Raw genomic sequence first — 12,939 nt, 5'->3', positions numbered from 1 at the left:
CGGTTTAGGGGTTAATACATTTATAAGACTTGCGGCGGGGTCTAGGAGCGGCGGTTTAGGGGTTAATACATTTATAAGACTTGCGGCAGGGTCTAGGAGCGGCGGTTTAGGGGTTAGTAACTTTATTTAGTTGCGGGGGGCTCCGGGGGCGCCGGTATAGGGGGTAGAACAGTGTAGTTTAGTGTGAGTGCTTAGTGACAGGCTAGCAAGAAAGCTGTCAAACAGCCGAAGAGCAGCGAGATCGGATGAGTGATAACTCTCACAGTCCGCTGCTCATCGCCCCGCGGCTTTTTGACAGCTTTTTTTGATAACTTAGGCGTATTTTTTCAGGTCCGCGGCGGCAAAGGTAGGCGAGCTTAGGCGGGCGTATTAGGCCGGCGAAGGCAGGAAAGTAGACACGTTGATAACTACCCCCCCATAACTCATTTATATGAGATAACTTATTTTAACCTACATTACACAATTTGCTTTTCAGGTGTGTGGGATACAATTGGCACACTGTTTAAATTACTGCAAATTAGTTTGTGCGAATTTGCTTTATTTACGCTCTTCTTATTTTGTATTGGCGGCGTTGAGCGACAATGACCGCTCATATCACAAGTTAAAAGTAAATGTATTTGCTCAAACGCAATCGCATTTAACGCTCAAACTTTTTACGCAACCATAAAGGTGGCATAAAGAGTTTGGCCGGAGGAAACAGTTGCTCTGAACGATTCTATTTATCCCTAAACTGCCACACACCCCATTGCAAAGTAACCCCCTACACTATTAACCCCTAAACCTCCACACCCCCATCGCAAAAAAACCTACTAGACTATTAACCACTAAACCACCACACCCTCATTGCAAAGTAACCCACTACACTATTAACCGCTAAACAGCCACAACCCCCATCGCAAAGTAACCACTAAATCCCATAACCTAACAACCCCTAAGTTACCCCAAAACATACTAACCTTACCTGCAAAAAAAAAAACTTACAGTACCTTTAAAAAAAAAACTGAAAAAAATAAAAAAAACTTAATCTTAACTTTTAAAATAAAAAAACTAAATTTACCATTAAAAATAAAAATCCTAGCCTTATCTTAAAACTAACAAACCGTGAAACAGTGGGGAAAAAATACTAACATTACAAAAAAAACACTATTACAAAAAACAACAAACAAATTACCAAAAATAAAAAAGTGTTATGCCCAGTCTAAAACCCCACTTAAAACAAAAAAATTATACTAACACTAAACTACAGAAATAGCCCTTAAAACGGCCTTTTGCAGGGTATTGCCCTAAAGTGTCAGCTCTTTTTCTTAAAAAAATAAATCTACACAGCACAATTAAAAATTAAAAAGTCTATCTAAAAAAAAAATAACGTTAACGTGGTCGCAATATTATAACTTTTGCTCTTTGGGTGCAACAGGTTGGCGTGCAAGTAAAAAACATTTACTTTCAACTTGTAATACGGGTGCTACCCGACGTGCACAAATAGCAGAAGTCGAGCGAAGTTAGCATGCGAGCAGGGGCAGTAAATAGCGTTCAACTTGTAATCTAGTCCATTGTTTTCTGACTTTTTTTTTTTTACTATTTTACAGATTGGATCGCCATCTGACAAGCAAAAGAAAGTCATTTGGATGGATTGTGGAATTCATGCTCGGGAGTGGATCTCAGTAGCCTTCTGTCAGTGGTTTATTAAAGAAGTATGTGATTTCTTGTGGTTTTTCTGTTTTAGCTTTTTTTTGTGGGGGGCAACAAATAAGGAATTTCAAGTATGTACACTGTCATAATTATATCATTATTTAAAGGCGTATTAAACAATTTGAGATTGTAAACTTTCATTATTAATTTTGTTCCCTTTTCTGGCAATCTAAGTCTGAAAATTGTGGGCAAACTGGAATGCACTGCTATATTCAATACAGATAGTTTTTGTTCACTGGTGGTAACTAATTAATATCTGTCTCTCATGGCTTCAACAGAGGATATACAATATCAGAAACATAGGTTACAACATGGTTGCACCCATCACTTTATATTTACACATATTTATAAGCAGATAATGTATAAAAGAAAATCTGCATATTATTCCTTTGCTATGATTACATCATTATGTATAGCATGTATTTAGGGCCAGATTACGAGTGGCGTGGCGTGTATACAGTTACGCGCAAGCAATAAGAGGTTTATTGCGGCTGTTTGTGTGCATTCGTTGTATTGATCGTATTACAAGTTTAAAGTAAACTCGATCGCTTGAGCGCAATTGAGTAAAACGCGTGTCAGGATACTGTATAGAGCAACATCAGAGCCCTGGTTAACTGTTTTGCAAAACAAAAAAGTGTCAGAAAACATCAAACTTACATTGAAAAGTACACTTACACTCATAGCACTATGTAATAAAAAATATTAAAAAAAATATTGTTAGAAAAAAAAAGAATACAGAGGGCTTTAACATAGAGATACATACATATATACATGTCTAAGTATGTATGTGTGTGTGCATATATATATACAGGGAGTGCAGAATTATTAGGCAAATGAGTATTTTGACCACATCATCCTCTTTATGCTTGTTGTCTTACTCCAAGCTGTATAGGCTCGAAAGCCTACTACCAATTAAGCATATTAGGTGATGTGCATCTCTGTAATGAGAAGGGGTGTGGTCTAATGACATCAACACCCTATATCAGGTGTGCATAATTATTAGGCAACTTCCTTTCCTTTGGCAAAATGGGTCAAAAGAAGGACTTGACAGGCTCAGAAAAGTCAAAAATAGTGAGATACCTTGCAGAGGGATGCAGCACTCTTAAAATGGCAAAGCTTCTGAAGCGTGATCATCGAACAATCAAGCGTTTCATTCAAAATAGTCAACAGGGTCGCAAGAAGCGTGTGGAAAAACCAAGGCTCAAAATAACTGCCCATGAACTGAGAAAAGTCAAGCGTGCAGCTGCCAAGATGCCACTTGCCACCAGTTTGGCCATATTTCAGAGCTGCAACATCACTGGAGTGCCCAAAAGCACAAGGTGTGCAATACTCAGAGACATGGCCAAGGTAAAAAAGGCTGAAAGACGACCACCACTGAACAAGACACACAAGCTGAAACGTCAAGACTGGGCCAAGAAATATCTCAAGACTGATTTTTCTAAGGTTTTATGGACTGATGAAATGAGAGTGAGTCTTGATGGGCCAGATGGATGGGCCCGTGGCTGGATTGGTAAAGGGCAGAGAGCTCCAGTCCAACTCAGATGCCAGCAAGGTGGAGGTGGAGTACTGGTTTGGGCTTGTATCATCAAAGATGAACTTGTGGGGCCTTTTCGGGTTGAGGATGGAGTCAAGCTCAACTCCCAGTCCTACTGCCAGTTTCTGGAAGACACCTTCTTCAAGCAGTGGTACAGGAAGAAGTCTGCATCCTTCAAGAAAAACATGATTTTCATGCAAGACAATGCTCCATCACACGCGTCCAAGTACTCCACAGCGTGGCTGGCAAGAAAGGGTATAAAAGAAGAAAATCTAATGACATGGCCTCCTTGTTCTCCTGATCTGAACCCCATTGAGAACCTGTGGTCCATCATCAAATGTGAGATTTACAAGGAGGGAAAACAGTACACCTCTCTGAACAGTGTCTGGGAGGCTGTGGTTGCTGCTGCATGCAATGTTGATGGTGAACAGATCAAAACACTGACAGAATCCATGGATGGCAGGTTTTTGAGTGTCCTTGCAAAGAAAGGTGGCTATATTGGTCACTGATTTGTTTTTGTTTTGTTTTTGAATGTCAGAAATGTATATTTGTGAATGTTGAGATGTTATATTGGTTTCACTGGTAAAAATAAATAATTGAAATGGGTATATATTTGTTTTTTGTTAAGTTGCCTAATAATTATGCACAGTAATAGTCACCTGCACACACAGATATCCCCCTAAAATAGCTATAACTAAAAACAAACTAAAAACTACTTCCAAAACTATTCAGCTTTGATATTAATGAGTTTTTTGGGTTCATTGAGAACATGGTTGTTGTTCAATAATAAAATTAATCCTCAAAAATACAACTTGCCTAATAATTCTGCACTCCCTGTATATATATATATATATATATATATATATATATATATATATATATATATATATATATGTGTGTGTGTGTGTTTATATCTATACCTATATATCTATACCTATATATAGGTATAGATGTATATTGTACCAAAATACCATCAGAAAAATGTAGAAATATGTATTTATGAATAAATAGAACATATTCTGCTTTGTGAAGAACATTGGAAAGTGAAATATTCATATTTTCATGTCAGGTTAGCGCACTTGAGAATATCCTATTGGGTTTGTGCTCTAATAGAATGTTAGGTTTTCTTCCACTTTTTTTGCTCCATTGACTTCTATGGTGGAATACATTACAGGCACATACAATATTCTAACTTCGACTTTTTGCGTGCAGAGGGCTAGCAGGTGAGCAAAAAACTTTTTACTTTAAAGTTGTAATACGCGCGAGTGGGAGAGTTAAATACTTGTAATCTAGCTCTTAGTGTTTTATTTGCCTTTAAAAGGGATATTAAACTGTCTGTTTCATTGTTGTAAGAAAAAGCACTAATCAGGGGCTTATACTTAAAAGAAATTATTGCAATGTGTATTATTCATCATTTTAAAAGGATTTTACCTTTTGTTTCTTTTTTAACTTAATTTGTGCAGTGTCCATTACTTCCTGTCACAGACCTACAAGGAGGCTGTGGTTTTTGCAGGAATATTTAGCTAACTTGATGTCATAAATCTTCTAGGGTAACTTGACCTAGTTTACTATTCAGATAATGCTAAAAAGACAGCAGGTGTCTGGTTTGCTCATAATCAGAAGTTGCAGAATGCAACTTAAGTTCCAAAAATGTCTGCTCTCTTATCCCCCTGAGGGCAGTGGCTACAATGAGAAATTATAAATGTTCATTTTTTTCAGTTTTTATATATGTTTACTTTGATTTATCATATTTGTTTTTGCTAAACAAGCACTGTTTAATATTCCTTTAAAGGGACAGACAAGTCCAAAAAAACTTTAATGATTTAAATAGGGCATGTAATTTTAAACAACTTTCCAATTTACTTTTATCACCAATGTTGCTTTGTTCTCTTGGTATTCTTAGTTGAAAGCGAAACCTAGGAGGTTCATATGCTAATTTCTTAGACCTGGAAGGCCGCCTCTAATCTGAAAGCATTTTGACAGTTTTTCACCACTAGAGGGTTTTAGTTCATGTGTTTCATAAAGATAACATTGAGCTCATGCATGTGAAGTTACCTAGGAGTGAGCACTGATTGGCTAAAATGCAAGTCTGTCAAATGAACTGAAATAAGGGGGCAGTTTGCAGAGGCTTAGATACAAGGTAATTACAGAGGTAAAACATATATTAATATAACTTTTCAGTAAGCCAGTAACATATTGATTAAAATTGCTACATTTTATTGAGAGCGGCTAGCCTGTGACTTGTAACAGCATGGGGGTATACATCATAAAAAAATAAATAAAGTACTGTAATATGGATGCACCCCAGAATAACAATAGATGCATGCATGCTTAAAGGACTATTAAACAGTAGAACTGCATAATCGACAAATACATAATAAAAAGACAATGCAATAGCAGTAGATTTTTGTCCAGGAAATTTCAAAGGTAATTCAATTTTCCATTCCTCTGTTTCATGTGACAGCCATTAGCCAATCACAAAACATATATACTATGCACTGTTACACAGTTTCAGTAGTAGCTGATGCCTTAGAAAGTGTGCATACAAAATTATGGTTCACATTTTCTATAGCAGGAGTAAATTTAAAGTAAATTAGAAAAAAAAAAATCTTTTCTTTTTTTATTGTATGCTTTTTCGGAGTCACACAAGCTTAATTTTAATTTTAATGTCCCTTTAATTCCTGTGAAATAAATAGCAAAATGATAACACTTATTATGTTTATGGTCATATTTATTTGGGTAATTTTGAACATTAAACTGTATTTAGGTATAGAGGCCCATTTAACAAGCTCCATATGGAGCTTGTGGGCCCGTGTTTCTGGCGAGCCTTCAGACTCGCCAGAAACAGCAGTTATGAAGCAACGGTCTAAAGACTGCTGCTCCGTAACCCTGTCCACCTGCTCTGAGCAGGCGGACACACATCGCCACAATTCAACCCGATCTAGTACGATCAGGTTGATTGACACCTCCCTGCTGGCGGCTCATTGGCCGCGAGTCTGCAGGGGGCGGCGTTGCACCAGCAGCTCTTGTGATTTGCTGGTGCAATGCTGAATATGGAGAGCGTACTGCGTCTCCGCATTCAGCGAGGTCTTGCGGATCTGAACCGCACTGTCGGATCAGGTCCGCAAGACCGTTGTTAAATAGGCCTCCATATCTTACTTATATACTGTATTTAGTTATATATAAATATTTATACATTTGCCTTTTTTTTCAGATTCTTCATAATCATGATTCCAATCCTATATATAAAAAAGCTCTTCAAAATATAGATTTCTACATTGTGCCTGTCCTCAATATTGATGGATATATTTATTCTTGGCAAACGGTAAGACTGACAAAAAAGGATGTGTTCGCAAAACAGTTTTTGGACTAAATGATCATTTCTGTGTAACCAATATTTTCTATCTATGGTAAAAATGTCTGCCCATAAACTACATTTACCATTACAAAATACTTCAGTGACTTATGACTTATGTGTTTAGTCTGTGTAAGATAAATAAAACAAGCTAACGCTAGAAAAATTACATTTCTATTAAAAATATCAGATTTGGCCTTCAAACTGCTGCACATATTTTTTTTTACACTCCAAAAGAAAGGCTTTCTTGTAGATTTCAGAACATTGATTCATCTTCATGTAACACAGTGATTGCTTAGTCAGTTTAGGAGCTCAGTTATATCTGCCCCTTATTAACCAGAGGCAAAGTAGATAAGAGATATACTTAAAAGACTTTTCAAGGGGTATATCGCTTGACTGCTCTAATACAATTAAACACATTTTAGGAAATATAGCTGGGTTTTAATAGCACTCCGCTTGTAATCTGGGTCTTAGACATTTTCTGCATATACCACTGTATTGGCTGCTCCTTTACAGATGTCACCAGCAAGCAGAAGGGAACCTTTATATAGTGTTTTATTGCAAATTATTGTAAATGAAATATGTGCTTTATTGAATATCAATTTTACTATGTCTCTATATACCTATATCATCAGACCACAGCTTCCTAACCAGTACCACAGCTATTAGCTGGCAGATTAAATCATCCTGGGTACTTTTGCCCCATTGGGCTATGGCAACCAGGGGGCAGCATTGCACAAGCAAAGGCTTGTGAAATGATAAATACAGGAAGCATTTTGCTGCAATATGCTGCCCGCATTCTGCAATCCCGGGCAGACAGGTTTGTATGAGCAAACACTGTCTATCCAGCAGTCGATAAATGCTGGCCATTATAGGGTCATGGTTGCACAAACTAAACTGGAGCCTTTTGTTTAACTACAAGATATGAGGTGCTGCCCTGATTTATGCATATGTAGCGCATGTGCTTTTTGCTGTCATTCAAAAATCTAAGTAGAATTTTTTTTAACAACAAGCTTACAGCACACTCATAAAATACTAGGCTGCCGCTTTAAATATGGAAAAAAAGCAATAAACATATTATAAACATTTTTTCTAGAAAACTAACGGCTAGATTTAGAGTTCTGCGGCCAAAGGGGTGCGTTAGCTACGCATGTTTTTTTCCCCCGCACCTTTTAAATACCGCTGGTATTTAGAGTTCACAGAATGGCTGCGTTAGGCTCCAAAAAAGGGAGCGTAGAGCATATTTACCGCCACTGCAACTCTCAATACCAGCGTTGCTTGTGGACGCGGCCAGCTTCAAAAACGTGCTCGTGTACAATTCCCCCATAGAAAACAATGGGGCAGTTTGAGCTGAAAAAAAACCTAACACCTGCAAAAAAGCAGCGTTCAGCTCCTAACGCAGCCCCATTGTTTTCTATGGGGAAACACTTCCTAAGTCTGCAACTAACACCCTAACATGTACCCCGAGTCTAAACACCCCTAACCTTACACTTATTAACCCCTAATCTGCCGCCCCCGCTATCGCTGACCCCTGCATATTATTATTAACCCCTAATCTGCCGCAACCTACATTATACCTATGCACCCCTAATCTGCTGCCCCTAACACCGCCGACCCCTATATTATATTTATTAACCCTTAATCTGCCCCCCCACAATGTCGCCTCCACCTATCTACACTTATTAACCCCTAATCTGCCGACCGGATCTCACCGCTACTCTAATAAATGTATTAACCCCTAAAGCTAAGTCTAACCCTAACACTAACACCCCCCTAAGTTAAATATAAATTAAATCTAACGAAATAAATTAACTCTTATTAAATAAATTATTCCTATTTAAAGCTAAATACTTACCTGTAAAATAAACCCTAATATAGCTACAATATAAATTATAATTATATTGTAGCTATTTTAGGATTAATATTTATTTTACAGGCAACTTTGTAATTATTTTAACCAGGTACAATAGCTATTAAATAGTTAATAACTATTTAATAGCTACCTAGTTAAAATAATTACAAAATTACCTGTAAAATAAATCCTAACCTAAGTTACAATTAAACCTAACACTACACTATCAATAAATAAATTAAATAAACTACCTACAATTATCTACAATTAAACCTCACACTACACTATCAATAAATTAATTAAATACAATACCTACAAATAACTACAATGAAATAAACTAACTAAAGTTCAAAAAATAAAAAAGAACTAAGTTACAAAAAATAAAAAAATATTTACAAACATTAGAAAAATATTACAACAATTTTAAGCTAATTACACCTACTCTAAGCCCCCTAATAAAATAACAAAGACCCCCAAAATAAAAAAATGCCCTACCCTATTCTAAAATTAAAATAGAAAAGCTCTTTTACCTTACCAGCCCTGAAAAGGGCCCTTTGCGGGGCATGCCCCAAAGAATTCAGCTCTTTTGCCTGTAAAAAAAAACATACAATACCCCCCCCAACATTACAACCCACCACCCACATACCCCTAATCTAACCCAAACCCCCCTTAAATAAACCTAACACTAAGCCCCTGAAGATATCCCTACCTTGTCTTCACCACGCCGGGTTCACCGATCGATCCAGAAGAGCCTCCGATGTCTTGATCCAAGCCCAAGCGGGGGGCTGAAGATGTCCATGATCCGGGTGAAGTCTTTATCCAAGCGGGAGCTGAAGAGGTCCATGATCCGACTGAAGTCTTCTATCAAGCGGCATCTTCAATCTTCTTTCTTCCGGATCCATATAGTTTATCCTGCCGACGCGGAACATCCATCTTCACCGACGACTTCCCGACGAATGACGGTTCCTTTAAGGGACGTCATCCAAGATGGCATCCCTCGAATTCCGATTGGCTGATAGGATTCTATCAGCCAATCGGAATTAAGGTAGGAAAATTCTGATTGGCTGATGGAATCAGCCAATCAGATTCAAGTTCAATCCGATTGGCTGATCCGATCAGCCAATCAGATTGAGCTCGCATTCTATTGGCTGATCGGAACAGCCAATAGAATGCGATCTCAATCTGATTGGCTGATTGGATCAGCCAATCGGATTGAACTTGAATCTGATTGGCTGATTCCATCAGCCAATCAGAATTTTCCTACCTTAATTCCGATTGGCTGATAGAATCCTATCAACCAATCGGAATTCGAGGGACGCCATCTTGGATGACGTCCCTTAAAGGAACCTTCATTCGTCGTCTAGTCGTCGGAAGAAGAGGATGGATCTGGGCTGGAGGTCTTGAAGATCAGCCGGTCGTCATCGGATGGAAGAACATAGAAGATGTGGCTTGGATGAAGATGTTTGCCGGTCCGGATGTCCTCTTCTGCCCGCTTGGATCAAGACTTCAGCCGGAGGATGGACGTCTTCAGCCCCCCGCTTGGGCTTGGATCAAGACATTGGAGCCTGGACGGATCGCTGATACCCGGTGTGGTGAAGATAAGGTAGGAAGATCTTCAGGGGCTTAGTGTTAGGTTTATTTAAGGGGGGTTTGGGTTAGATTAGGGGTATGTGGGTGGTGGGTTGTAATGTGTGGGGGGGGGGTATTGTATGTTTTTTTTCCAGGCAAAAGAGCTGAATTCTTTGGGGCATGCCCCGCAAATGGCCCTTTTAAGAGCTGGTAAGGTAAAAGAGCTTTTCTATTTTAATTTTAGAATAGGGTAGGGCATTTTTTTTATTTTGGGTGTCTTTGTTATTTTATTAGGGGGCTTAGAGTAGGTGTAATTAGTTTAAAATTGTTGTAATATTTTTCTAATGTTTATAAATATTTTTTTATTTTTTGTAACTTAGTTCTTTTTTATTTTTTGTACTTTAGTTAGTTTATTTAATTGTATTTATTTGTAGGTATTGTATTTAATTAATTTATTGATAGTGTAGTGTTAGGTTTAATTGTAGATAATTGTAGGTATTTTATTTAATTAATTTATTGATAGTGTAGTGTTAGATTTAATTGTAACTTAGTTTAGGATTTATTTTACAGGTAATTTTGTAATTATTTTAACTAGGTAGTTATTAAATAGTTATTAACTATTTAATAGCTATTGTACCTGGTTAAAATAAATACAAAGTTGCCTGTAAAATAAATATAATTCCTAAAATAGCTACAATATAATTATAATTTATATTGTAGCTATATTAGGGTTTATTTTACAGGTAAGTATTTAGCTTTAAATAGGAATAAGTTATTTAATAAGAGTTAATTTATTTCGTTAGATTTCAATTATATTTAATTTAGGGGGGTGTTAGTGTTAGGGTTAGACTTAGCTTTAGGGGTTAATACATTTATTAGAGTAGCGGTGAGATCCGGTCGGCAGATTAGGGGTTAATTATTGTAGGTAGGTGGAGGCGACGTTGGGGGCGGCAGATTAGGGGTTAATAAATATAATATAGGGGTCGGCGGTATTAGGGGCAGCAGATTAGGGGTACATAGGGATAACGTAGGTTGCGGCGGTGTACGGAGCGGCAGATTAGGGGTTAATAATAATATGCAGGGGTCATCGATAGCGGGGGCGGCAGATTAGGGGTTAATAAATATAATATAGGGGTCGACGGTGTTAGGGGCAGCAGATTAGGGGTACATAGGGATAACGTAGGTTGCGGCGGTGCACGGAGTGGCAGATTAGAGGTTAATAATAATATGCAGGGGTCAGCGATAGCGGGGGCGGCAGATTAGGGGTTAATAAATATAATATAGGGGTCGGCAGTGTTAGGGGCAACAGATTAGGGGTCCATAGGGATAACGTAGGTGGCGGCGGTGTACGGAGCGGCAGATTAGGGGTTAAAAAAATTTAATAGAGTGGCGGCGATGTGGGGGGACCTCGGTTAGGGGTACATAGGTAGTTTATGGGTGTTAGTGTACTTTAGAGCACAGTAGTTAAGAGCTTTATAAACCGGCGTTAGCCCAGAAAGCTCTCAACTACTGACTTTTTTCTGCGGCTGGAGTTTTATCGTTAGATTTCTAACGCTCACTTCAGCCACGACTCTAAATACCGGCGTTAGAAAGATCCCATTGAAAAGATAGGATACGCAATTGGCGTAGGGGGATCTGCGGTATGGAAAAGTCGCGGCTGCAAAGTGAGCGTTAGACCCTTTCCTGACTGACTCTAAATACCAGCGGTAGCCCAAAACCAGCGTTAGGAGCCTCTAACGCTGGTTTTGACGGCTACCGCCAAACTCTAAATCTAGCCGTAAGTGTAAAATAAATCAAATGCAAACAGGAAACACAAGTGCCTGCATAATAATCCCATGAAATAAATGACTAGTTGGCTGATAAGTCATATTTCCACAGTTCTACTGGACAGACACATATCCCACAAATATAAGAATGAAAAGTTATTTACTCAGGACAGGAATATCGCAATAAAAAAAACAAAAACTTCTCAAATACATTTTACCCCATAATACCCTACGGTAAATGCAATAAGGAAACAAACTGAAATTGATGTCCCTTTAGAAAATAATATACTCCCAAGTGATCTGCCTTAATGCATTCATGGTGTGTCAGAGATCATAGAATAATTATCTAACCAGACTCCTTCATTCCCTACATCAGAAACAAAGGTGTTGTGTAGTAAGCATTAATAAACTAATAAATATTACCCTCTCTAATATATTGTATAAAATGCTTTTACATTCTATTAACCCAATAGAATCGTGCTTTGTTTATAATGTTACATGGTTAAATATACTGTATGTATTCTTGTGAGAAATATGAGTGAGATAAGCAGAAACTATTTTTTTTTTTTATTATTATATAGGATCGTCTTTGGAGAAAATCCCGCTCACCACATAATAATAATACCTGCTATGGTGTTGATCTCAACAGAAATTTCGATTCTCAGTGGTGCAGTAAGTTAACAATTGAGTGGATGTGATTATATATATTACCTATATTTTGAGGGACATTATAATGCAAAAATTGCATAAGCTAAGTCCTGATCAGAAGCTGTAGTTCCTGATCAGGACATGGCCAGTGATGGCGACACCTGATTGGCTCAGCAAACGTGTTCTGCTGAGTGGTTAAACAGATAGAAAATCTATAAAGCACATACTACCTGTCAGCCAATCTAATAATGAACTTGAAATTAGATAATAAATTACTAGTATAAGCATTGTCTGTGAGTCCTGTAATATCCTGAATTATAGTCATTGAGAGACTTAAGGTAAACGTAAGTCTGGCTCAGTCAATGAAAATATAGTACATTGTTGAGGATAACTCAGAAAGTTAGTGCAACATGAGTGTCCCTTACTAACAGTTCTGAAAGTAGTAAGGAAAAGTACATTACTCTGTGATCTGGCCTTGAACAGCTTGTAATGGAGCAAACATTGTGACCAGGGTGTATAACCCACT

At 37.8% G+C, this 12,939-nt stretch overlaps 1 protein-coding gene across 1 annotated transcript in view; it reads left to right on the top strand.

Moving 5' to 3' along the window:
* Window positions 1-12,939, top strand: part of LOC128659458 (carboxypeptidase O-like) — a 68,134-nt gene that overhangs the window by 28,344 nt on the left and 26,851 nt on the right. Inside the window, exons 7-9 of the mRNA XM_053713083.1 lie at window positions 1,587-1,691; window positions 6,438-6,548; window positions 12,347-12,437. Coding sequence (XP_053569058.1) covers window positions 1,587-1,691; window positions 6,438-6,548; window positions 12,347-12,437 — 307 coding nt within the window. The remainder of the gene's footprint in view (window positions 1-1,586; window positions 1,692-6,437; window positions 6,549-12,346; window positions 12,438-12,939) is intronic.

Source organism: Bombina bombina, chromosome 1 (assembly GCF_027579735.1).
Source record: "Bombina bombina isolate aBomBom1 chromosome 1, aBomBom1.pri, whole genome shotgun sequence".
Lineage (NCBI taxonomy): Eukaryota > Metazoa > Chordata > Amphibia > Anura > Bombinatoridae > Bombina > Bombina bombina.
This window is presented reverse-complemented; position numbering and strand designations above follow the sequence as displayed.